This window comes from Miniopterus schreibersii (assembly GCF_964146895.1).
Source record: "Miniopterus schreibersii genome assembly, chromosome: 9".
NCBI classification, from domain to species: domain Eukaryota; kingdom Metazoa; phylum Chordata; class Mammalia; order Chiroptera; family Miniopteridae; genus Miniopterus; species Miniopterus schreibersii.
The window spans coordinates 79,660,407-79,687,077 of NC_138118.1; the positions used below are offsets into that span (position 1 = coordinate 79,660,407).

A 26,671-nucleotide genomic window follows, 5' to 3' on the forward strand; every position below is an offset into this window, starting at 1 on the left:
TGAAAGAACCTCAGTGCTGTTTATTTCTATTATATCGAGACACAAAATGTCAAAGTTTTACAAAACCAACCGTACAAACTTGAAACACTTTTACAAAGGTGAAAATATAGAGAAATGAAGACTATGGAATTTTGTCAACCATTTTACTTTGAATCCTGTCTTGTGTGAAAACCAAATAGTTCATCGGAATTTGTATGTGATACTATGTGTTAAATTTCAGGAGACAAAATGGATGAAATCCTAAGTGTCAATAGTGTAGGGCAAATTATTATTAAAATTAATGTGATCTTCAATTATTCCCGAGTACTGCTGCTATAATTTCCTATGTATTAAAACTTCTATTTAGGAATAAAACTGACAGTATAATGCTATTTCAGGACAGAGAATAACCTTAGTTAAATCTTCAATCCCAACTTTTAAAGCTTAGCTTTTCTACTAATCTGAAACTGTTTTTGGTTCATTGCTGACTTTTAAAGTGTCTTAAGAAAATCGACATTCTCCGTCCGGATGGTGCCCATGTTTTTGTTTTTGTACCTGGCACTCAGGTGAGAAAGGTTTTCTTCCCCAAACCAGGTAGAGGGAGAGAGAGTCTGTCCATTTTAACCTTGGGCCTGGTCACTGCCCATCATGCACCAGCAGGAAGCGGAGGCTGCTGTGGTTTTGCTTGTATCTGAGCCACGCGTGGAAGAGCAGTGTTCCTGCGCTGGGGCTGAGCTCCGGAGCAGTTGAGCTTAAGCCACAGGACACAGATGCTGCCCTTCGTCTGAGCCTGGTCCCAGCCAATGAGGCGCTGTTTGCAGTCCCCTCTGACAAGTTTGAAGATGAAGGCAGACACAGGACGCAGAGCTGAGCCTGGATGATCTCCGAGGGAACGATGCGCGAGGGGGCAGTGGGTTCTGCAGAGTCTGAGAAGTGCGAGCACTGTGCCCAGCCACCCGGAGACGTGCAGCCACCCCCAGGCCTATGGCACAGGCACAGGCACAGGGTGGGCGCCTCCCATGCTCCCAAGGGCCTGGCCCATGACTGCGAAGTGGGGTGAGGCGGATGCAGGGCTCTGCAGGAGCTGCCAGGCTTCCGCTAGAGTACACCCGTCTCCTTCAAGGAAGCCCTTCTGGGCGCACGAATGAGAAAACCACATACCCAGCCTGCGAAAGATCTGCAGTCACCTCCCAGCATGACCGCACACACCTAGCGTTAGCACCATAGTGAAGCCTGAATTGAGGTAACTCTCAGGTAGCTGTGGGTAGAAATTACAGTGGTAATTTTATGTGGGTTTTTATGGGGAGGGAAGGTCGTTATTCTTTAATTTTATTTCTATTACAGTAGCAGTTTTAAATGGGGTGTCTACAGCTGTATTCTTTCTGATCATTAAAGTAAGTTGTTTGAGGAACCATTTGATCGCAAGTATGTAAATATAAGTATATATCAAAATTGACAAACTATAAAGCCAGGTGGGTAAGCTTTTGGCAGGAGAAATGTAGCAAATCAGAACTCTCATTTTAGAAATTTAAACTGTCACTGTTGGGTTGACGAAGTCAAAGATTTCAATAAAGTACACCGAGCCGATCTCACAAGGCCAGCTCATCAGATGGCAGTGCCCAGGAACACCAACTTTCAGAGCAGGGCAGGTTTCCTGTAGATGCTGCCCCGTCAGCGTCCGGCTGCTACAGGAAGTAGATCAGTCTGTCTATCCCGTTTGTTGCTCCATTTACTGAAAAGGTGAATAGCTTTTGTTTTCCCGGACTATTTTAATTTATGTAGATAAACCTCTCTGGAACTGGTACTTACCATTTATATAAAGGAACAGAGAGGGAAAGACCCTAAAACTTGGTTAAAATTTTGAAGGGGTTCAGTTTGTTTCAGGAAATGAAAACAGTTTAGTGAAGGGATAACTGGACAAAGTAAGAGAATTCTCTAATTTAGCTCCTATACACTGGCAGGGTGAAATAATAATGTGTAAAATAACTAATGAAAGCTTTTCAAATCGTCTCCCCCTTAACATTACTTAACATGTAAGAGAAACAGGAAATCTGAGATCTAGCTAGTTTTGGGGACATAACAAAACTAATTTTTCAGAGCTAATTACCACACTTGTGGAATAAAACACAACCTTGGAGTCTGAGCAGCACTGGGACGCAGCCTCCAGCTGAAGCCAGTCCTGGTGCTCAGGCAGAAGTCTATCGCTCAATCTGACCAAGATTCTTCAAAAACACTCATCACAGGATTTTCATCTGACTCTGCTGAGAGTCAGATGAAAACAGGTAACTTTCCCTGCAGCCTGTAGAAACATTTTTGGGAAACAGTTTAAGGTTTGTCCTTAATCTAAACATTCAGCTGCATACTGAGACCAGTCTGCGGAAAGCGCATGTAAACAGTCCTTCCTTTATAAATCTGCTGATGCTAAGGGCACCAAAAGGTATATACAAGGGCGCAGTCTCGCCATGTCTGCAAGGATGCTGGTCAGCATATAAGGTCCCTCAGCTCCCTGTCGGTCAGCTCGTTCACTTCCATGATCCTCTCCAAGTGCTCCATGTACCGCTCCTGGTCCTGCAGGAAGTGAGGGACCCTCGTGTTCTCAGTGACTGCCAGGCCTTTCAAACGGGCCACGTCTTCATAGGAGACCTGGGGAAAGGAAGCTGAGTCAACTCTAAACGCAAATTTGGAAGAGCAGTTTCTTCCCTGGGTATTAAGTGAAGCTTTTAGTGTGTGCACTACTTTTCAATTTACTTTAATACCTAAAAAACAGCAAAAATCAGTGTCTTCATTTTCTTTTTTTTAATTTTTAAAATTTTTATTCATTTTAGAGAGAGAGGGGAAGGAGGGGAGGGAGAAAGAGAAGGAGGGAGGAGGAGGGGAGGGAGAGAGATGGACCGTTGTTCACTTATTCATGCATCACTGGTTGCTTCCTGCATGTGCCGACTGTGAATCGAACCTGCAACCCTGGTGCATCAGGACGACGCTCTATCCAACTGAGCTACCCAGCCAGGGCTTCTCTTTCTTTACTGTGTTAGATAAGAATGTACTTATCTGGTCCCTCATACTATGACCATCTTTTTTAAAAAGATCAAAAGTCAATATTTGATTTTTTACACCTACTCAGTTTAAATATTACACAACTAAGCTTACTATACATGCCAGAGACCCTAAACCTAAACAAATCTCCTAAGTAAAAGAATCAAGAAAACAGCTCAAATATAAACACCACAGAAAAATCAGCTCAATTATAAATTATATTGGGCTCCTATTTCATTTGAGAAATATAATGATTTGTTTGGTGTTCTATTTTTTAAAATTTCCTCTCTTTCATTTGCTTGTGTAAGATCCCAACTTTCACAGGTATTTATATTAAGTTTAGGGGTGAGACCTTTAAATTCTATAAATTATCTTTGCAACTTTAAATTCTAAAATATGGCTGACTTTAAATACTACTGTTTTCTGATCAATATTCTTCCTGGTTCAGGAGGAAGACTTGAAGAAATCATATTCATATTGTATCTGTATTTTATTTTTTTTTTAAGTTATTATTAAAATGACTTTTTGAGTACTTACACAACTAAGTACTGTACAGTGAAAAAAGCCTTGTGGTTGGTGTGGTTTAATACATGCTGATGTGTTAAGGGAAGAAGTATTATATCTACAGAGTACAAAGGCAGTTTGAATCTGAGCCTGATGTCATCATAAAACTGAGCTGGCATCTGGCCGGTGTGGCTCAGTGGTTGAGTGTCAATCCAGGAACCAACAGGTCACTGGTTCGATTTCCAGCCTGGGTTGCTGGCTTGATTCCCAGTGAGGGGCATGCAGGAGGCAGCGATTGATGTCTCTCTCTCATTGATATTTCTATCTCTATATCCCTCTCCGTCCTTTCTTTCTAAAAATCAATTAAAAAAAAACATAAAAAAGAAAAAAAACCCTGAGCTGTAGGAGATGCTGCCTGGTGTGATGTGCTGGGGACACTGCTGTGTCACTCACCTTCCCCAGGGTGGTCAGCAGGGGAAAGTCGATGGTCTTCCGGTGCCGCAGGAGCTGCAGGATGCCATCCAGGTACACCTGGTCTTTACTGAAACACCCTGCAGGAAGCACAAGCATGCTCACTACCTGATGTTAGAAAGCATCACTAAGTAACCAGGTACTAACCCACTCTCTTCACTGTAGGAATCAGTCCTGTATCAGGAGTTTCTAATTTGCCATGTTTACTTTTATGTAACTACTGTACCTTCGTCTACCAAATGTAAGGTCTTCGGAGGTACCAGGATAATACGGAGACCAGTAGCTTCCTTTTAAGAATTCCTTCTCCCCAGATCCCCACTTCCCATAATTAAAATAGCATTTCTTCCTAATTATAAAGAAACACTGGGCCTGGCCAGCATGGCTCAGTGGTTGAGCACTGACCTATGATCCAGAAGATCGAGGTTTGATCCCCAGTCAGGGCACATGCCCAAGCTGCAGGTTCGATCCCCAGTGTGGGGCATGCAGGAGGCAGCCAATCAATGACTCTCATCATTGATGTTTCTATCTCTCCCTCTCCCTTCCTCTCTCTGAAATCAATAAAAATATATATTAAAAAACAACAACAACGATACATTAAATTGTATGACTCCTATAAATAATTATCCCACTCTCACCCCCACCCCACCATCTGACTGCAACCTTAGCTCCCATGATGCAGTGAAGGCACCCGGGTGGGGAGGCTGGGGGAGGAGAGCTGTAGAGCAGTCAGGTCTCATGGTGGGCAGGGAAGCTAGGATTTCAGAAAGTTTTTCAAAAACTACTACCCTTTTACCCCATTAAAAATAATTCTAGGTGTTTTCCCTATGAAAACAAGAATTAGGACTGGATTTTAAAGAATATGGAGGTTTGTTAATAGAAAAAAATGTGGACGGAGACATGAGGGGTAGAAACAGCCCGTGAGATCTGAGCCTCCTTAAAAAAGGGAGCTCCATATACAGAGAAGACCCTTCTCCATCATGACATAACTTGTGTACACCTTTTTAAAAATTTGCTCTACTAAATGGACTAAAAATCCTACCATATGGAAAGTCCTATATTATGAAATTGTGGATTTTGTTAGATATGCTAACAGCATGGGGACTGTGAAAAACAAGTTGTCTATCGGTTAGAGATGCAAACTGAAGTATTTACAGGTAAATGGGGAGGTGTCTAGAGGGCTTTAAAATGCTATAGGAATGAAGTGTCACGTGTACAATTTACTTTAAAAAGTCACAGGGCATGTCATCAAAAAGTGAAGACAACCCACAGACATGGGAGAAAACATTTGTAAATCGTCTGACAAGAGATTCATACCTAGAATATTATTCAAAGAACTCTAACTCTGTAATAAAAAGACAACCCAATTTTAAAATGAGCAAAATATGGGAAGTGTTATCCAAAGAAGATATACAAATGGCCAGTAAGTACATGAAAAGACTCTCAGCGTTATCCATCATCAAGGAAATGCAAGTCAAAGCCACATGAGATTCCACCTCACGCTGCCAGGATGGCTGTAAAACCAAAAGGAAGCGAGTTCGAGGATGCGGAGGAACTGGAACCCTCCCACACTGCTAGGGGATGTACAGGGTGCAGTCTCTTAGGAAAACAAGTCTGGCAGCTCCTTGAAAGGTTACACAGTTACCATTTGACCCAGCAATTCCACTTCTAGGCATTTATCTAAGAGAATTAAAAACATAAACGTGTACACAAATGTTCATAGCAGCAGTATTCATAATAGCCAAAACGTGGAAACCACCCAAATTTCCATAAACCGGTAAATGGAGAAATAAAACTGTCAAATCCATGCAATAAAATATACTAATACTGACAAATGCTACAATGTGGATGAACCTTTGAAATATTATGCTGAGAGAAGCCAGTCACAAAGAATGACTGATATTTTATCTGATTCCATTCATATGAAATGTCCCAAATAGGCAAACCTATAAAAGCAGATGAACAGTTATGTAGTGCTGGGGAGAGGGGATGGGGAATGGCTACTAGGTAGAAATTTCTTTTTGGGGTGATGAAGACGCTCTGGAGTTAGAAATTAGTGGTGGCTGCACGACTGAATATTCTGAAAACCACTGAATTGTGCATCTTAATTGGGCGCATTATACGTCATGTGGATTATATCTCAAAAAAGTGTTTTTAAAGCTAGAGAGAGAGAAACAAAAATGACAAACTGTTAACAGCTGGTGACTCTAGAGGGAGGATATGTGAGTGCTCATTCTATCATTATTTCTCTATTTCTGTCGGTTTGAAATTCTTCAAAATGATAGGAAAAATGAGTGCTAATGAAATGTGGTTTGGGAAAACCAAGACTGACTTCAATGAACAAAGGTTTAATTTTTCACAGATGAGTGCTCTGCTTGGTGAATCAGGATTTAACCAAACTCAACAAACAACTCCCCAAAGTCAGAGAACCTATGGTCACGGGACACCCACCTGGCTGGGACGTGTCGGTCCAGCCCCTCTTGGCACGAACACAGTAATCCCACCTCGTGTTGGGGTCCTTGACAAACTTCCCAATCTCTCTGAAGAGTTCGCAGAAGGACATCTGGCTGGCTTGATAGACGGTGTAGTAGAGGAGGGCAGCCCTCCACAAAAAGGGGTCCTTTCTGAACAGGACACTGTGAATGCTTGCCAGCCCTTCCTCCGTGGGATTGTTTGGCTTCAGCTCGTGCTTCTTGCGGCCAGTCCAACTGTTCCATGGCTGCTGGAGGTTGTTAATGCCTCGGAAATAATGTGTGCCTGCGAGAAAAGAGGCACATGAAAACAAGAAACGCCAGTGTTGTCTTCATTCTTACTCAAAAAAGATTCCACCAGCAGCTCTAGAACCACATTGCTGTGCACCTACGAATCAAAGCAAAGCAGACGACCCGATCCTGAAGCCTTCGGTTGGAGGGAGCACATGGTCTTCCAAAGACTCACGTGTCTCATTAGAAGAGGTGTAACTTTTACAGCAGTTTGTTTTTGTAAAGGAAAGAATCATAGACTTGAAACTGAGAAGAATCTCAGAAATCATGGAATTCAATTTCTTCAGTTTAAGGTCAAGAAACTGAAACTCAGGTGGGGTGGGGGGTGGGTAAATGACTTTAGCTTAATGGAGCTATGCAGTTCCTAAAAATCTAACTTGAAATGAGACATTCATCACTGTAGCTTTAATTCAAGTGAAACCTACAATTCCATTACTTTTTGCCAAATACAACTAAGAAAACCTCACAATAAAACAACATCTCTGTGGAGCTCATTTCCGATACCACAGATGAACAGTGGAGAAGGGCTGCCCCACCTATCTCGTGCCTCAGCATTCCCTCCAGCCAGTGCTCTCGTGCAGTGGAAACATTGATGGTCAGCGTCGGACATCCATTCACTACCGTCATGGAGGCTCGGGAAAGCAGGTCCTCAGTGAGGTGGACTACAATCTGAGGAGCAACAGGAACAACATATATATTTTATGTGTTTTTACAAAATGTGAAGATGAGGGAAACAATGGCCTCATAAACGAACGCCTTTCTCTTTTGTTTGCACCACCCATATCTCCCAGAACCAAGAGGATAACTTGCAGGGCCAGTCCCTTTTGTCCATCCAATTCTGAGCCCAGGGGAACGCCCGGACCTTCACTGGACTGACAGGGAAGCAGGCGGCTCCGCCAGGAGGACACAGGACTGAGCCCTGCCTCGCTGTGCTCACACGGCCCCCTGGCTAAACGGTGCAGGGAAGGTGGCCTGCTCACCACGCGGCCAATGCCTTTTCAACACTGAATGCCAGGAACTGGCTTCTAATGAGAGGCCACTGGGCAATCTCTTCATTAACCATGTTCATAAAACCACTCACGCGATCCAAGTACAGAAATGGTGGTAATCCTCTGGTCACAGGGCAGCCTTCCAAGTCTCCCTCTAGTGCCCCCTACTGACTGAACCTAAGAGGGAGCCAGCTGGCAAAGAAGAGAGGCTGACAGGGTCCTTGCCCAGCATCACACAGCAGGGTATATATGAAGGTTGGTCAGGAGGTTAGAGACAAGTATTTAATAACCCAAACAGGATGTGCATGCATTTTATGCACCGTCTACATGCAGAAGACAGAGGGAAGCAGTAAGTTAGGTTACTGTGTTGTTCTGTTTATCACCATTACTTAAATTTTGAGTGATCCTGAGAGCTTTCTTAAATGATGGGATTAAACTTGTTTTGCCCCTGCCCTTCCAAAAAAGAAATGGTAGTAAGAAAAGAAACTAGCCCGGCCGGGCATGGCTCAGTGGTTGAACAGCGATCTAGGATCCAGGAGATTGTGGTTCGATTCCTGGTCAGGGCACATGCCCGGGTTGTGGGCTTGATCCCCAGTTGAGGGCATGCAAGAGGCAGCTGATCAATGAGTCTCTCATCACTGATGTTTCTCTCTCTCTCCCTCCTTCCTCTCTCTGAAATCAATAAAGACATATTAAAAAAAAAAACACCAAACTGAACACAATTCAATGCAACAAGAAATTGGACTTAGCTATTTCGTCAGAAATCTGTGTGACTAATTTACAGAATTAAATAGGGTTGGAAGAGCAAAGCCTGTAGCCAACACCACAGGGCACTGAGCAGGTTAACTGCCCACGGCCGGCTCAGCTCACTCAGGACTCCTACCTCCCCCAGGCAGCCTTCTTTCAGCATGTACTTCCTGACATGGCTCCAGATCCGAGGCTTCGAGAGCAGGCTCCCACCCGTGGTCTGCTCAAACTTCTCATAACTTCCGTATTTCTGCAAAGTCAGTTCCATAATATGGATGGACTGTGAAAGAAAGAGAGAAGGGAAGCGAATAGCCTCCTATTACTTCAAGATGAGTAATCCAGTCATATTCTTATTTATCGTGACCTGTTTCTGGGTTTACTGATTCCAAATGAAAATGCAACTGAGGCACCACATCTTTCTAAACTTTAACAGCTTTCACCCATTTTCACAAATTTTTACAGACACCTGTGCAGTTACAAATACTACTTTGTGTTTACTTCTCTTTAACACATATGGTCCACTACTACACAATGTACCACCACATGACCAACTACATGTGACCCACTACTACACAATCTACCACATGACCAACTACATGGGATCCACACTACTACATGATCTACCACATGACCAACTACATGTGACCCCACTACTAGGTGTACACCCAACATAACTGAACACATCTGTCCACACAAAAATCTTTACACACATGTTCATAGCAGCATTATTTATAATAGCCAAAAAAGTAGAAACAACCCAAACATCTATCAACTGATGAATGAATACATAAAATATATACATACATGGAATATTATTCAACAATAAAAAGTACTGACATGCTACGACATGGGTGAATCTTGACAGCATTACATTAAGTAAAAGCAGCTTGTTACAAAGGACCACGTAGTGAATGACTTCATTTATCTGAAATTCCCAGAATAGGCAAGTCCACAGAAAAAGAGAGTAGACTGGTGGTGGCCTCGGGCTGGGAGGTTGGTGGGAAACGCTGAGTCATTTTTAATGGGTATAGAGTTTCCTTTGGAGGGGTGATTAAATGTCCTCGAATTGGATAGTGGTGATGGCTGCGTAATTCTAAACGTGAAAATCACCGGCTGTACACTTTAGGTGGGTGAACTGTACAGCACAGTACTTTTATCTTATTAAGCTGTCATTTTAAGAGGAACAGTAATCAAACAGCACAGGCACGTTTAAACCACTAACCAGGAAATGGGAAGTCTCTACATAAGCTGCTCAGCTTTGTCTTAGATAAAAGCTTCCTGAAACCTCTCAACATTCTGCTGACAGATCTGCTTCCGGTTTACCTGCTGGTTCTGGCCACCGCTCAGCAATCTGGAAATGTGACCATCAGTCACGAGCCGCTCCAACAGTCATGTGCTAAAAACTATCTCCCTTTGCAGCTGCTGTTTTCACTCAGTGAAAACTATATGCAGCAGGGACACCAACGCGATAGGAGGCAGGGGAGGCAGGCAGCCAGCAGACCTGGTTTCCGAGTGCCCGAGTTCACTGACTGTGAGGTCCTAGGCTTGTCACTTTACCTTCCTCAGGTTGAGTTTCTTCACTGACAAAATGGAGATGAAAATCTTTGCCCTACTTACCCCACAGCATTGCTGTGAGGGCAAAATTAGAAGAGGAGGAGGGGGAAGAGGGAAGGGAGACAGAGAGGGAGGGAGGGAGGGAGGGACCGTGAATACATCTTATAATCTATTTCCCATTAACTCTGAACCACACCAGGTTTTAACAGAATTAAAGGCTGGGTTTTAATTTTAGAATTTAAGGTGACTGGTTTGACTTCTACCCAATCCCAACCCTCCCTTTATTCCTCCCTTTAGTAAACTCTACCGTCTACAACTCCCCCCACCCCAATACTGAATCACCCTAGGGGGTCACACAGTCCTTTTCTTTAGGCCAGTGTTTTCAAAACTATTTCTTATGGAAAAGTGGTTGACTAGGTATCATTTTTATTTTTTTTATTTTTAAATTTTAAAAATTTTATTGTTTAAAATATTACAGATGACCCTTTTTCTCCCCAATGACCTGTTCCACCCCGTTCCTTCCCCCTCCCAGTCCCTCTCCCCACCATTGTCCATGTCCTTGGGTTGTGTATATATGCACATAAATTCTTTGGTTACTCTCTCCCACCCACCCGCCCTCCTCCATCCTTCTGACATTCATCAGTCTCATCTATGCTTCCATGTCATTGAATCTATTCTGTTCATCAGTTTATTAAGTTTGTTAGATAGGTATCATTTTTAAAAGGGTTCCATGGCCAAATGTGTTTGGAAAAATACTGGATTAAAGTTAAACAAGGCTCTTCCGAGATGTTATGATGATACTGTGTGTGGTGGATCTTGGGGGTGAGTGTAACATTTTGTTTTCCAACTTATGTGGCCCTTTTTCTCACGTGGTATTTCTCAGAACACTTTGAAAATGCTCACTTTGGTGAGTATGAGGTACACACACAAACATACATCATTTTGGTACTTCGAACTTCTCAGGATGAAAACCAAAATTCCAACTACTGAAAACATTTTTCAATGTGCTTCTTGGCAGCACATCAGGTATATAAAATTCTGAATTACTCAATGAGATCATTTGGCCTCCATATAAGGTACCATAGCCACAAACTGGTGGGACACTCGAGCTGTGGTCACCCACCCAGACTTTCAGCTGCAGGCAGTAACTGTGTAAGGCTGGTGAGCGGGAGACATCTGGGAGAGGCAACGGAGGAGCATCTTTATATTCCAATGGTTTAATAAAACTCTGCGCTGACCCTAAACAATCACATATGCAGGCTGAACAGGGCCTTGGGCCACAGACCTGAACCCACCGCTCATAGAGTGCTTCACTAAATTCCAGAATCCCATCGATAAGGACCATTCATTCCTTTCATTCATTCCTCTTTACGGTCACCTTCTTTGTGCCAATCACTGTTACTTTTGTTCATTTTTATATTTCAGACTCTGAGTCCCTGTCCAACTATTACACTGGCAGAGAGGACGTATAAACCAGCATTATTTAGCGATACTCTTACGGAGGTCAAACTAAGGTGTTGTGAGATCACAGGAAAGGTAGACAGGAATGAGGGACTTGAGGAAATAGAGGGCATTCCAGGCAAAAAGGAATAACATTGTCAAAAGGTTATACAAAGGAAAGAAAGTGAAGTACAGATTTCCCGAACTGGACAGGCACCAGGAGACTCATTTCTTTACTGCCAGAAACTGTGCACGATTCTGGGAATAGCTGAAGTAAATAAAATACACTTTATCAAAGAGGTCAGTCTAGTGGTGAAGACAGAAAAGACACCTAAGGATGGTGACAGTCTGATAAATGCTGTGACAGGGCATTTGCACAAGATGCTGTGGGGGTACAGAGGTGACTGTGGAAACGTGAGCATGAGCCAGACCATGGAAGACGAAAGGCCTGTGGGCCATGCTGAGGATTTGGGGCTTTATCCTGAATTATGCTGAAGTTTCTCAGGAAGGGAATGATCAGATCTGTACCTTAGAAAGACACAACAGTGTGCAGAGCAGGGGAGATGGAAGCAAAAATACTTCAGCCAATAATTCATTTTTCTATAAAACAGACTGCAGACTATGGCCAGATTATAATAAGAACAAAAACATTTCAGGAAATCATATCCTACATAAGCAGAACCTAAGAAGTAGATAGCTCTGAGATACCAAGTCTGCCTTCAATGAAGGAACAAGGAAACAACACAGTGGGACACAGAAAGGTGTCACCTGCAGCTCCTCCCCCACCCCTCCTACCTTCTGCAGGTTTGTGTCCTCAGGGTTGGGTGGCCTGGATGTATACAGTGGTGAGTGGAACACGAGAGGTAACTGCTACCAGGATGAGATTAGTTACAAACAGCCTAGTGCTGCAGAGTCTGCATTCACCACAGCAAGCAGTGAAGCAGATACTCAAGCTGTTTTGTAGGAAAGATAAGAACCTGAGAATGCACTCAGGCCAGTTTTCAAAGGCAAATCAACAAAGTGTCCTTTCAAGGAGTCATCAAAGTCATGCCTTCTTCCAAGGACAATCTGGTGGGCTGTTTCCACCTCTGACTGTAAGAAAATCTTCCTTGCTAGTTAGGTTTAGAAATGACCCGACTTCTCCAATCTAATGCACAAAGTTACTTTGGAATGTACTAAACTCAAAATAATCTTTTGAAAAATCTTGTATCTTTAGGGTATGTGTGAAAGGTTTGATTTGCTAAACAGAACACCGTGTCACCTAGGAAGAGGTATCATTTAAAGAAGGCTTACTTTGTCCTGCTCTTTAGTGTCAGGACAACTTGAGATCTACCAAGTAAAATGCCATCAACACCAGTACAACTGAAATTCGCCTTAAAGAAATTTTATGTCAAGACATCCTGCTATCAAGGAAAGCGTCTGATTTCCAATTAAGTGTTTCTATCAAAAACGGAAAAGGAACACTTGTCTTGCTTTAGAATACTTAATTTTATGAATTTGTGATGCATGTGTTTTAATACAATGAATGACGCATTCCACTTACACTATAAACTCTAAAAGCAAGACATTGTTTTCCCAGAATCATATTTAAAAGGCAAACAGTTTTGCTCATGGACACAACTTTTTATAAGAATGTGTCACTCTTAAAGTGTTATGATTGCTAAGACAATATGTTTATGTTCCATACAATTATGACTCTAATATTTCATTAAAATATTTTATTGTGTTTTGAGATATCAATCTTTTGGCAACCACATCTGTAGCATCTGTCTTCATTCACACCAACATTCTGCAATACTCAGTCCCTCATCTTTCCTAACTGCATCTCCCCCAGAGGTTATTATGCGAGATGCCTGGCACCAAATCAAAGGTTCAAAAGCTTTCTTCTTTATAACTCAGTTCAGTGGTTTATTTCCATTTAGATGTTTGATTTTAAACATCACTTTCTTCCATAACCTCCTTTCTTGTCACTGTCACTGGCTCTTTCTATAACCTTGTTTACTTCTATTACCACGTTTGCTACTTACTACTGACCCTAGTGAGTGAACACTTAGGGCCCATGTGGCACTGTCACCACAGGAGAGCAAGGTGGCTGTCCTGATGACAACTGTTCTAGGGAGGGGGCTGGGAATAACTTTTCCATCTGAGCTAATCCATAGAAGTGTTTCCTTCCATTAATATGTGTAATAAAAAACGAAGTATATTTGCAAATAACAGTTATCTTGAAAAATGTAGTCTTCAGAAGAGGGTAACACTGGAATTGGGTTAAAATACAGATGGTAGAGCCACAGGTCAAATAGTGTCAATTCTCAGCCTGTGGGAATGCTGAGGCTTCCTCGTTGCCTCCCAGAGAAATGAGAGAGCATTCACTTTGATTTAATGCTGAGAAATCTCTCCCAACTGGCAGGGGTTGGGGTAGACTCCAAATTAAAAAGTGTTGGTGAGTAAATCTCAGCCATTTCTCTCAGCACTAAGGAGGGAAAAAACAAACAGCTGTTCAGTAATTATCATACATTTTAAATAAGTGAAATCTCTATTCAATCATTGCAATTTCCACCCCCCCCAAAAAAAAATCACAAAATGATTGCCAAAGTAGGAATACAAACAATAGCTGACTTTTAAAACTAATGTTTGGCACAATCTCAGCACATTTAAATAAAAAGTGGTCACCCATTAAAAAAATAGAGATGCAATAGAAAAGGTTTCTTCTAGCAAAGGAAAATAAATGGCAACATTAAAGTTCTTTTAATCTTAAAATAAGCTTTACATAACGGCTTAAATGACTGGCCAGATTCCAGGTCACTTATAATAACACAGAACCTGCTGGTCACAAGTCCAAAGAGCCACATGCAGCAGAAATGCTGACACAGGGCACACAGCAGAGGCAGGTGGAACTGTGCAGTGTGGCCCAGCAACAATGTGCAGCCCCGACAAAGCCACGCTGAGCCTGGTGTGTCATAACAGCCTGTACAGGTTAATTTAACCAAATGAGGTCTGCCTGTGATCTCAGCACTGTGCCCTGAAGGTAAACACCAGCTGATTTCTCCTCAACCCTTAACATAGACTGTGAAGTGTATTAAGCCCTGACACACACAGCACAGAACTACATGCTTGGTGTCTAAATGGAGCAATCAGGAAATTGCTGCTCATGTCACTCACATGTGATTTGCTAACCTTGAAGATACCTTTCAAACTTCCATTATTTTCTTCTTTAAATAAGTGCCTAAATATTGCTTTGATGATGATGAACTATGTGAGTCAAGCACTAACAAGTTCCTGGGCAAGCATCCAGCCTGGATCCCCATGTTTGTGGGGGCCTGAGCACACTGGGAATGTAATACAAGGAGAACTGGAGAGACCAAGCGCTCTTTCTGAGGCATCCAGAACCAAGTAGAACAGTGCAGGCTGCACTGGTCTGTGGGCTCACTAACTGGCCACAGGTCTAACTCCCACAGGAGAGCCTGGACCCAGAATCTGAAACTTTCTTCCTAATCAAGTGTCTTCCTGCCACAGAGTCTACAAAATAGTGTCTTTTTGGAGTTTGATGCGTACGAAGTAGTTTACATAAGGGCTGTGCCACTTACCTGGGAATTTCTTGTCACGTGTATCTGTGTCCTGGGTGGGAGTTAACTATAACATGCAAACAGTTGGAGTATTTTTAAAGTCTTGTTTTCTTTTTACAAGACTGTGAATAATTGTTTTAGTTACATAGATATGAAATAGCACCACTGCAGTAGCATTTTACCTGCTTAAGGAATCGGCCAGACACGTTGCAGTGCTTGGCTAGCACACTTGGCAGAGAAGGGTTAGCGTACTCAAACTGAGGGTTGTAGGTGTAGTCGGACTTGAAGAATCTCAGCTTCTCCTTCTCCAGGTTGGTGGGCTTTATAGCAGTCAGTATACAAAATTTCCTTCCCGAAGAGTCATCTCCTTTTTCAAAACTTCTAGACAGCTGTGGCTGTGGCTGTGGCTGTGGCTGTGGCTGCGGCTTCGGCTTGGGGAGAGTGAAGTGGTGCCGCTTGACCTTGCTGTGGGGTTTAGGTGGCAGTGCTAGGCTGTTCCCTGTAACAGAGATACCATGCGTAAATGTCACAGGGTTTGACACTGAACTAGTGACGAGAACAGCAGGCTGCCTGTCTAGGCAGGACCAGGTATCACTGCTCAGCACAGGCCTGGGGGCTCTCGTCTTGCGAAGGTCTTTGCTACGAGAAGAGCTAGAAGATTTGCTGGGTTTCCTACATCTTTTGGAGTGGGTGGAGGAAGACCGCTTTTGTGCATGATGCCTTTTCTCCTCTTTGCTCTGCAGGAGGACATTGTAACTACTGGTCCCAGTGGTGAAAATGTCCTTCAGTATTCCGGGAGGTAACTGTGGGACACTCCTTTTGCGGACAGTGACCAGTGACTCTTCTGCATTCAGGATAGACTTCTTAGCCAGTTCTTGCTCAGGCCAGTGAAGCTTTTCTGTGTTAATGAACAAAATCAAAACAAAAGAAACAACAAAGATACCATATGAGGCGAATTGCTTATTATATGAGGAGTATTCTGAAGGTTCTTTAAAATTTATAATTTTGCAACCATCTTTAGAAAAGACACTTTAACTATTAAAGGTATATATTACTAAACTTTGGTCATGCTAACCATGGTCACTTCTATATGCTGAATTATCTATAAAAGTCCACAGCTTCAAACCATTTAGATGATCAAAGTTTAATATAGATGTGAGATAATACACATAAATAATGTGAATACTCAGCTCTACCAAAGAATGTGGATTTCATAAATCCAAGGCACCTTCAAAGCCAATATAATCCCAAAATTTGACGGTTTACATAAAGGTAGCTGCTAGTAAAGGAGGGATAACACTGCCTTACTGATCTCAGAAACCACTTTTAAGATTAAATAAATGGTATGTGTATGTTCAAGCATATTTTAGTAATGTCACTCACTAGTAATTGGCTGATTTTCTTAATTCTAGGCTATAGGTTAGGATGAAAGAAAATCAAGGTTTTTTTCTTGCCATGTCTGAAAAAACTGCAATGACTATTACATAGGTACCAATATATCAAATAGCAAATTAAGGAGAGGTCAATTTTGTCTTTAGATCTCATAAGTGGTTTAGAGAGACAAGAACCACTGGACATACTGCTGCTCACATGCTACTGTACGACCTGACTTGCACTCTCACTCCACAAATACGTGGAAACCACTAATTAAGCATGTGGCTCTGAAAAACCCCTGTGCAAATACATTATTCCTGCCTTCACCCAGCTTCTAATCTGGCTTTGAAGATTTGAGTAATACAAGGTAAGAAGAAGGTTAGTGAAAAGCAAGAGAGCGCAAAGTGAGGAGAAACAGATAAGATTTCAGGTCGACCCTCAAGGGCTTTCAGATTCAATTCTAAACTGACAAAGTGTTTGTTTACCTTGAATCCTACTTGTCTGAACTAGACTCCAGCTAAAGGCCTGTAAATATGCCCAGTCTGTCCATAAGCCTCTTCTAAACCTTTTCTGCAAATGTGACATGTGATTCTCAGCCAGTCCTCTTTTCCAAGTCTCGTGGACCGTTGTGCCTCTAGCCCTCAACCTCTGGCTCCTACTACTGAGGCAAGTTCAATGCTGGCTGACTTGGTGAGTGCCTGCCTCGCTCGCCAAGAAAGACATGATTTCTTTTATTTCAAGTTTTTGAAGACTGTTTATCCACATACATCTGTCATTCACTCATTCAAGATTAGATGTTCAGGGATCCTTTCTACAATAAATAGTAATAAATAACAACAACAACGGCAACCACCATTTGTTGACACACTTATATGAGTTTGGGGTTTCACCTGAAACTGTACCTGTTCTATCACGCCTCAGAGATGTGAAGTAATTGGCTCGAGGTTATATGACAAGAAAGTAATACACAGTAAAGTGGCATTTGAATGCAGGCGTGTCTAATTACAGATGCTATTCTCTTGTGTATGGTCATCCACTCAACTATGCAGACATTCAGTATTAACTTGGACCCATGCACACCACTGCACCCTTTCTTCCTTGGCACAGAACTCGCCACCCCAGTAAGCCATGGTAATTTGGATAACCAATGTACTAAGATAGGTACCAGGACAATGTTTTGTTCTTCTCTTTCTTTCTAGCGCTCAGGATGGTGTCCAGTAGATGTTCAGTAAATGTACACTGAACGAATGAATGAATGGCATGACCTTAAACATGCCATTCACCAACCATGGTAGTTAAACAGGTATTAGTTGTTCCAGGACCTTTCTATATTTACATGTGGAGACACTGCACAAGTGGAAATATAACAGGGAAGACCCCAAACCATTGGTTCTCAACTAGAGGCAATTCTGCCCCCCAGGGGACATTTGGCAATGTCTGGAGACATTCTGGTGTCACTAGGAGAGGTGCTACTGGCATCTTGTGGATAAAGATGATGCTAAACATCTTGCAATGCACAGGACAGCTTCTGCAACAAAAATATTCTTCCTAAAATAGAGCCCAGGTAGAGCCACCCTGCTCTAAATATAAGCTTTTAAAACCTGGAAGTCGTAGGGTTTTGGGTACAGAAACAGTACCAGGTCAAAAGTGGATAATAATCCAAATACGTAAGGTACATAAAAGTCCCTTTACTTAACATTGTCTAGCCCGGCCGGGCGTGGCTCAGCGGTTGAGCATCAACTTAGGATCCAGGTGATCGGGGTTCGATTCCCAGTCAGGGCACATGCCTGGGGTGCGGGCTCGATCCCCAGCCGGGGGCCTGCAGGAGGCAGCTGATCAATGACTCTCTCATCATTGGTGTTTCTATTTCTCTCTCTCCCTCTCCTTTCCTCTCTCTGAGATCAATAAAGATATATTTTTTAAAAAACACACAACAAAACATTTTCTAGGCCAGAACATATGAAATTTGAATCCTGGTGTCTAAAAGATAACATGAAAGCATGAACTTGCAAGGGTTAAATAGCGTCTACTGCATACCCAAGTTGAGAGGTGAGAGGCAGGAGCGAGCCTGCACAGGGTTGTGTTGAAGGTTGACTGCACAAAGAAGCCATTCAATAAATGCTCAAGACCAGCCAAAAGTAAATGGAACAAACAGAACTCTCATCGCAGGTGGGTAGGTACCAGTTCCTCAGGCGTTTCAGACTTAAGTGCTGCCAACTGATAGTCAGAAATGGGCAGGCCGGGCAAACATGGGCCAAGGAGCACAGAATCCAGACTGCAGCCCAAATGCCCACCAACAAGGCCAGTTTCTCCAGAAGACGCCACGAGTTTAGGAGACAAGAGGTGATAAGGAAAGGAAGACTGAAAGGGACATTAAAAGGGCAAGAGTAAGAGAACTGAGATAAGAACAGGGTATCACAGACCGAGAAGTCGGGTGAGCACTAGGCCCAGCCAGGTAGGTCGCCGGAGGTAACCAGCCTTTCTCACTGTCTTCGCAAGGGGAAAAGATACCTCGAGTTAAAACCAGTGGAAAAAACTACTCTGAGGAATTCTGAATTTTGATGGCTCATTACATTTATGTTGTGTTGATTTTAAAAAAATGAATATTCAATGTAAAAGTGCTCTTTGGTTTCTAAGACTCAGTAGCTCTATGACCAAATCAGGGAGCTCACAGTTCTGTTTTGTCATAAAGTGTCAGTGACCTGTAAATTCATTCTGTCCCATCTCGAACAACCTATATACTTCAGGATACTTTAAATTAAAAGTCCAAAACCATCTGCCAAAACACTAAAGGAGGAGATGGAGGGAGAGAGGTGACTATGTGACAGGACCTGTCCCCCCAGGAGGTGCAGCATCAGTTCACTTGCTAATTATCTACCTGAGAGGCTGAGCCTCTGTCCTTTCTAAGCTCCATCTGCTGAGAGCAAAGACTGGGAGTGCCGGTGGCGTTTTTATTTAATAACTGCCAATCCTGCCAAATGGTGATATGCCATGATGTTCACAAAAGTGGACAGGTGGTCCTTCAAATACACACAAGGATATAAATTAATTTCTCGCAGTAGGCACAATAACCTTATTTTCAGTTGCATGAAAAGTAGTGAAGAATCTGAAAGCTTTTTGTGATTTTAAATACTACTGTTTAAGAAAAAATGACTTTTACACTTGTATAAGAACATAATAAAAACCCAATCAGAAGATTTAATTGAAGAACCTCCAATTCTAACTCCTTTTTCTTGAAAAATTAAAACTTTTAAGCAGGAGCAGGCTTCTTTGGGGGTAGTGTAATTCATTTTCCCTCTGAAAAATAATGAGATACCTAAAAATCAGACTTGCCCATATTAAAGTCACTATAGAATGTGGCATGTTAGCCGTCAGCAACCTGCCTCACTAGAACCCTGGCGTCAATGAAAACAGTTTGTTGATCAATGAAATCATTCATGCCAACCTGATTACTTGTACTGAAGAAAAGGGGAATATTACATTAAAATCCATACTCAGTATGTTCACACAACCAGGTGAAGCTACTGAAATTACCAACACAATGAAAGCTTCCTTTGTATCTAGAACGGGAGCAAAGGGTACCGGGGTTGCTGGCTTCCATTCCCGCTCTTTCAATTGCTTCTCTGTAACACGAGTCTAATCACTATGCCCATCACCCACGGGTGCCTCAGGCTCCTCATCTGGAGAAATGGGGAGAGGAGAGCACTGCTCAGTCAACTCTGTGTTTCACGGTCATGAATAGGTGAGTTTCATAGTAATTATGAGGCCCTGGCTGGAAGGAGATTAGATCACCAGAAACAAAGCCTACTGGAAAATGCCATTCAACCAATTTTGACCCACAAGATGGCAATTTTATATGGTTCACTAATACTTATGAAACCTGAGAGCCTGGGGTAATTTTACAGCACAAAACAATAGGTTGCTTGATGACAAACAGAAGAAAAGGCAAAACAAAACAAAATAATCCCTGAGTAAGATAAACACTTTGATCAAGTAGTTCATCATCACTTAAAATTCAAATGATACCATCTCTATGCCCAGTGGAAAGGATGTCTAAACAGTGGTGTGTTCATACAATAGAGTAGCACAGTGCAATGCAAGAGCAAACTGAGGTTTGCAACAGCACAGACAATCTTGAGCAAATGCAACCAGATCAAGAGAGTACATAATGTGTGGTTCAAAAACAGGCAAAACTAACCTATGGTGCTGGAAGTCAGATTAGTGGTTACTTAGGGAGGGGTTATAACCTCCCTAGGAGGAGGTACCAGGGGAACAAGTGCCAGAAATGTTCTACATCTTGCTCTGGGTAATAGTTACAGATGTACAAATTCAGCAGGCTACACATTTAAGACTTGTGAACCTTAATGACTAAGTTATATCTTAATTTTTTAAATGGTTTACAAAAAATCAGTATCATTGAAAACATTTATTGCCCAAATGTCTGCATTATAATAGATAATCAATTATATCTTAAATTCAATAGCACCAACTATAGTTTCTCAACTGTAAGTTAAAAAGGAGATGGAAAGATACTGCTATTATAATTTCAGGAGCTGAGAAACACAACTGTATTTCAGGATTCCTAGAAATGCCACCACCCCAGCTAGGAGTACTTCAGTGTTATTCTATTTAGTGACAATGATTCTTTATAAGGTGACACTGTTGGTTTTGGGTCAGAAACTGTTGTGTGTTGTTGTTTTACAGTTAGGAATATGCAGGGTGTGTGCTACATGCCAGAAATGATGGTTGTGGTGAAAGAAACAGCATTGAACACCATCTAAACTAACGGAGAACATGCCAGAGAACAAACTTCCCCATGGTTTCCCATTTGGGATGAAAACAGAGCTCCTAACCACAGCACATGCGGTCACTCGTGCTCTGTCTCTCTGCTTCTGGCCTCCCCCTGCACAGTGTCCCCGGAATCCTCCACTCGAGCTTCCTTTTGCTTTGAAGTCCCTCCCCTTCCCCCTCTCCAACCCCAGCACTCCCTCCCACTCCGCTCCCTCCCCTCCTTGGGGTTAATGTCTCCTCATCCTTCAGTTCAGACAGGAAACCTCCTCTGGGAGGTTCTTTAAAGCACTTGCCAGGTGGCAGTAATGGCTCTGTTGGGACGATGGCCCTCCTTCCCCAACACTGAGATTGTATGGCCCCTCATGGAGAAGTCTGTGTTGATTTTTGCTCACTGCCCTGCTCGCGCAAGGATAGCCAGAGCAGTAGCAGAGCGATGAGAAGATCTGAGAGAAGAAAACTCACACCAGATGGCATAGAAAAAAGAAACCATGAGAGATGTTAAAGACAAGTTCTAATGGCAAGTGCCTACTACTGTTTGGACAAACAGGAGCTATGTGCCTGGATGTGCTCATCCCGTAAGGCCACTGACCTTAAGATGACTTTGGTGTCCAGTATTTTGAACATTCACCTTTGTTACAAAGGAGCTTCCTTTCCGGATGACTCAGTAATGTCTTATATCACATACAAAATATGGGCAGTAAGAAATAATAAATTTACATTAATCTTATATGGCTTCTGACAGGACTTGCTACTCACTGAATGAGCTTGATGTTTTCTTTTCTATTTTGAAAACAATAATTTTTAGTAAAATATGATCTTTCCAGACCAAAACTTACAGACTTGCCTGTGATAAAAACTTAAAAACCACCAACTTGAGTAACTATCAGATTATGTGCCACTGCTGTTAAATGAAATCTTCATGCTGAATATCATGGCTTAAATCAGCACACAGTCATTGCAACAGTGTCATGCGACCCTAGTGGCTTGGGAATGGAGCTGATTTGAATCTTGGCTATTTATCAGTAGGTGTGACCTTGACCAAGGTGTTGAACTTCTTTGTGCTGTGTTTTCTTATCTGTAAAATGGGATAATAAATTACATATGTCATAGCATTGGTTCAAAGAACAAAAAAGTTGGTATATATTAAGTGCTGAGAACAGTGCAGCCTGTGTTAATCAGTACCATTACCATACTCAATACTATATTCAGCTCCTATAGAAATACTCCATGAAATAATATAAATGGGAAAATACTTAGAATCATTAAATTTGGATTTCCAGGGTAAATTTAACATTAAGCAATTAATTCTGCATTCTAGAACCAGCGTTTTTGTGGCTTTAGTATAATGAACTATCTTCTTTAAAAAGCTATGAGAAGGCACAGAAACCTTTTCTGACTTGATTTCATTTCCAGCAGCATATACAGCACACGTATCTTTCCTATTATGGTTCTCCCGTCAGCAGCTGCACCAGGATGTTGTGTTTATTATAGTCAATCATGACCAGTCAGTCAAAAGTGGGTAAGATATTATATAGGAGTGATTTCAGAAACACTGAATTGCTTTAGTCCTTAAATAAAAATCAGTTTGTTCTATATTTATAGTGATTTTAGAGCTTAAAAAAACCCCACATATTTCCATCAATACTCCCACCACAAATAACTAAGGTCTTCTCTAACCAGAAGAACGGGCTTCTTAGACATACATGAATAGTGGGGGGATAACAAGGAAAAGGGGGACATGTTTTCAGCTAAATTCTCATAAAGTTTCTGGTCATCCAAACTGGGCTTTCTGACACATAATGAAATGCTGGGCTAGGGTTCCAGACTACCATTTTAACTAGTCAAGCACTATGTAAAGGAAACAGAGAAACTTTTTTGAAAAACGGCCTGGCCAATTAAAGAGGCTGTCAGTTTGAGGCTTGATTGTCTCAAATGGCTATTTGAATGTTTAATAACTATAGAAATTCGCTGCCAAATTATCTCAAGGTATTAAACATGCAGAGCTAGATTGATAAGTGTATTGCCATTAAATTATGGGAAGGGAGTTGAGGCAAGAGGAGTGTGTCTACTATTTTATAACGTATCTCTCTTCAAACTTCCAACTCTGTGTATTATTAAAAAAAAAAAAATAGGAGGTCCGCTTCGTATTGTTAATAGTTGGCCAGAATATCCAGTTTCTAACACTATCATACTCATGTTCTCTCTCTGTGATGATTGTTATGCTTTGGGAAAGTTATTTTAATTGACTTTACTTCTAAATCATTGTCTAATAACCTTCACTGACAGAATCTAGCTACGTAAGGCAGTGGTTCTCAAGTGCGGAGGGGAGGGTGGCAGTGTGTGTGATCTCGCCCTCCAGGGTTCAACTTGACAACATCTGGAGACATTTTTGGCTGTCACAGCTGGGGTAAGGGGGGTTGCTGCTCCTGGTATCTAGTGGGTAGAGGCCAGGGATGCTGATAAACGTCCTACAATGCACAGAACAGCCCCCACAGCAAAGAATTATCTACTAAATCAATGTTAATAGTGCCAAGGCTGGGAGAGCTGCTCCAAGACAAAAATATGGTATTTTTAAATAACTTTCAGCATTTTCATTGTATTTTAAGATGAAAATAGCATCTACATCAACTCACATTTAAAAATATCTAATGTCAATTTAAGTTGCCTCTTAGATCTTAGATCCTATGACCGTCTGTGCTTCCTGTCAACGTAGGGATGGGATAAATCCCAGCAACGTCAGGATTGAGCAGATCAGCTCCATAGTTTACACCACGGAACATGAAGTAAAACAGTATAAAGTTGAGACCATTAGCATTTGGAAAGGAACTTAGTTTTACAATTAAAAACTTCACAGAAAAATGGCCTGCTAGGTACCAGGATGCCTTCAAGGCCTCACTTCTCTGGACACCGGTGTCAGAGTCAGGCACCTCCGCTCCCTCGGCCGCCCTCCCTCCAACCCGGGCCCCTGGGCCTGTCCTGCGGACGGTTACGCAGAAGCCGGAGCCGCAGCGTGGCCTAGAAGGTCATTCCAGACCACGCAAGGCAAGTTCTGAATGATTAACACCCAGAGTTACTTAAAAAAGTAACGAAGGCAAGTCAACTTTCTGACCTGGGGTCTGAACACCCCTTTTTGACACTGGGCACAGGACACAGAAAAGCGACCTATTAAAATACCAACTGAGGACGACCCCCGCCTTGGGAGGACACGCACACGAGCGGCCGCGGGGAGACGGACGGGAGAGTGTGCTTTCCGTGGGCTTGCGTGTGAAGAGCACCCCGGAAATCAGGTCCCACACGAAAACGCCCCGGGGCGCGAACGAGAGAGAACCCAACAGCGCGTCGGGGCTGCACATTCGCAGGACCAGCGACCTGTGTATGACGGCGAGTGACCACAGGACAAGGGGCCGTCTTCGCCCCCCCCCCGCACCTCCCGGCCCGCGGGGTTCGGGGCGCCCGTAGAGCGCCGCGCGGAGCCGCCTCGACCGTTACCCCGGCATCCGGGCGCTCGGGACCCCGCCAGCCCCACAGCCGCCGCCGGCGGCCGGGCAGACGTGGGCGGCCCGCAGGCCCCGCGGCCAGCGCCGCCCGCACTCACCGGTCACGCGGATGGACTCCAGCATCGTCCGGCCGAGGCCCGGCGGTGGGCGCCGCGGACGCGGGGGGCGACAGCCCGGGCCTCGGAGACGAGGTCGCGGGGGCGGTGGCTGTGGCGACCTGGGGCGGGATAAGGCGGGTAAGGGCGGACGGACACCTGCGGCCGCGGCCCGGAGCGGCGCTCCCTGCAGCGCGCAGGTGACTGAGGGGACGCGCCGCGGCCCTCGGAGGGTAGCGGCGTTCGGAACCCCGCGCTGTGACGTTGCCGCCCCCCCGTTGCTAGGAAACGTTCTTGGCGTCCGCGGGCGCTGCGCTTCACGGAGCCTGCGCGCCGCTGGGGGCGCCCGCGCGTCGGGGCAGGCTCGCGGGCGGAGAGAAGGCGGGCGGACTACAACTCCCGGCGTGCACCGCGCAGCCCGCGCCCCGGGACGGCTCCGGTCTCCTGCGGCGCGCGCGTTGACTGACTCCCGCACGGCCCTGTGTGCGGCTCAGGGGGGCTGGCGGGCGCCGTGGCTTCAAGAGCGGGGGGAGGGCGTGTGTGAGGTGAAAGGCCCCGCTGCGAACTCTAGGCCCGTCCCTGCCCTTTAGTTAGCTCGCGAGGCGCGGGGGAGCTAAGAGCGTGGGGTCGAGCACCTTCTCGAGCTGCGGGAGCCCAGACACGGCCACCGTTTGAGTAGCCCCCGTGGTATCCCGATCCTGCAGTTCAAACTTTGATTATGACTGTTTCATCGGTAGGGCTGACTGCTGCTCGGTTTATTATCACGGAAATGTACCCAGTTTTGCGAGCGCGCAGCGCGGGCCGGGTCCAAGCCGGGCCTGGGGGCGTGACCGGGGCAGCGAGGACGCCTGGGGCGCTGACCCCCGGGAGGAGCCCCTGGAGCGCGGGCCCGGCCCGGCCCCTTCCCCCTCCTCCAGGCCGAGTCGTCGGGAGACGGGCGGAGAAGGGGCAGCCTTGGCCGGGGGGAGGCCCCCTGGGGGCTCGCCCTCTGCCATCCACTGGACACGGAAACAGCGGGCGCGTTTCCAGACCCAGGAACGAAAGAAAGCTGAAGGTCGGCGAGGACGTCCCTCTGAGAAAGGCAGGGGGCGTGTGAGAATCTGTGTCTTCTTCAGGAATGAGGAGAGACCTGTGAAAACGTATCCCAAATAGTGGGCTGCCCCACATCTTACTGTCAGTCGTCAAAATCTCCCCGGAGCCCAGCCGCCCCTCAGCACCACGCGCCGGCCCGGCCCGCCGCCCCTTCATCCGGATTGTGGCTCCAGTCCCCTAAATCCCCGCCCTCTCATCCGGATTGTGGCTCCAGTCCCCTAAATCCCCGCCCTCTCATCCGGATTGTGGGTCCAGTCTCCTAAATCCCCGCCCTTGCATCTGGATTGTGGCTCCAGTCCCCCAAGTCCCCGCCCTTTCATCTGGATTGTGGCTCCAGTCTCCTAAGTCCCCGCCCCTTCATCTGGACTGTGGCTCCAGTCTCCTAAATCCCCACCCTTTCATCCGGATTGTGGCTCCAGTCTCCTAAGTCCCCGCCCCTTCATCTGGACTGTGGCTCCAGTCTCCTAAATCCCCACCCTTTCATCTGGACTGTGGCTCAAGTCTCCTAAATCCCCGCCCCTTCATCTGGATTGTGGCTCCAGTCTCCTAAGTCCCCACCCTTTCATCTGGACTGTGGCTCCAGTCTCCTAAATCCCCGCCCTTTCATCCGGATTGTGGCTCCAGTCTCCTAAGTCCCCGCCCTTTCATCCGGATTGTGGCTCCAGTCTCCTAAATCCCCGCCCCTTCATCTGGACTGTGGCTCCAGTCTCCTAAATCCCCACCCTTTCATCTGGATTGTGGCTCCAGTCCCCTAAGTCCCCACCCTTTCATCCGGATTGTGGC

The 26,671-nt window shown here is 44.4% G+C and overlaps 2 protein-coding genes across 4 annotated transcripts in view; one reads left to right on the forward strand and one right to left on the reverse strand.

Moving 5' to 3' along the window:
- Positions 1–25,059, reverse strand: MATCAP2 (microtubule associated tyrosine carboxypeptidase 2). Of its 2 annotated transcripts, none has more exons than XM_081146723.1 (7): positions 24,800–25,059; positions 15,222–15,538; positions 8,619–8,762; positions 7,283–7,415; positions 6,436–6,741; positions 3,970–4,067; positions 1–2,622 (listed from the first exon to the last, which is right to left on the reverse strand). In XM_081146723.1, exons 1-7 carry the CDS (start codon positions 24,822–24,824, stop codon positions 2,461–2,463), a joined length of 1,185 nt encoding a protein of 394 aa, XP_081002849.1. In that variant the 5' UTR covers positions 24,825–25,059; the 3' UTR covers positions 1–2,460. The 2 variants fall into 2 exon arrangements, with proteins under 2 accessions (XP_081002849.1, XP_081002850.1); XM_081146724.1 differs by having other exon boundaries at positions 15,222–15,937; positions 24,800–24,973.
- The window catches only part of ANLN (anillin, actin binding protein), a 77,603-nt gene that overhangs the window by 4,842 nt on the left and 46,090 nt on the right, over positions 1–26,671 (forward strand). The gene's annotated exons all lie outside the window — the stretch shown is intronic.

Coding starts and splice junctions, on each gene's coding strand:
- MATCAP2 (XM_081146724.1), bottom strand. CDS start 24,824: ATGCTGGAGTCCATCCGCGTGACCG. Junction 6,742..7,282: donor AATGCTGAGGCACGAGATAG/GTGGGGCAGCCC, acceptor CTTTTCTCGCAG/GCACACATTATTTCCGAGGC. Junction 4,068..6,435: donor GACCGACACGTCCCAGCCAG/GTGGGTGTCCCG, acceptor TGCTTCCTGCAG/GGTGTTTCAGTAAAGACCAG.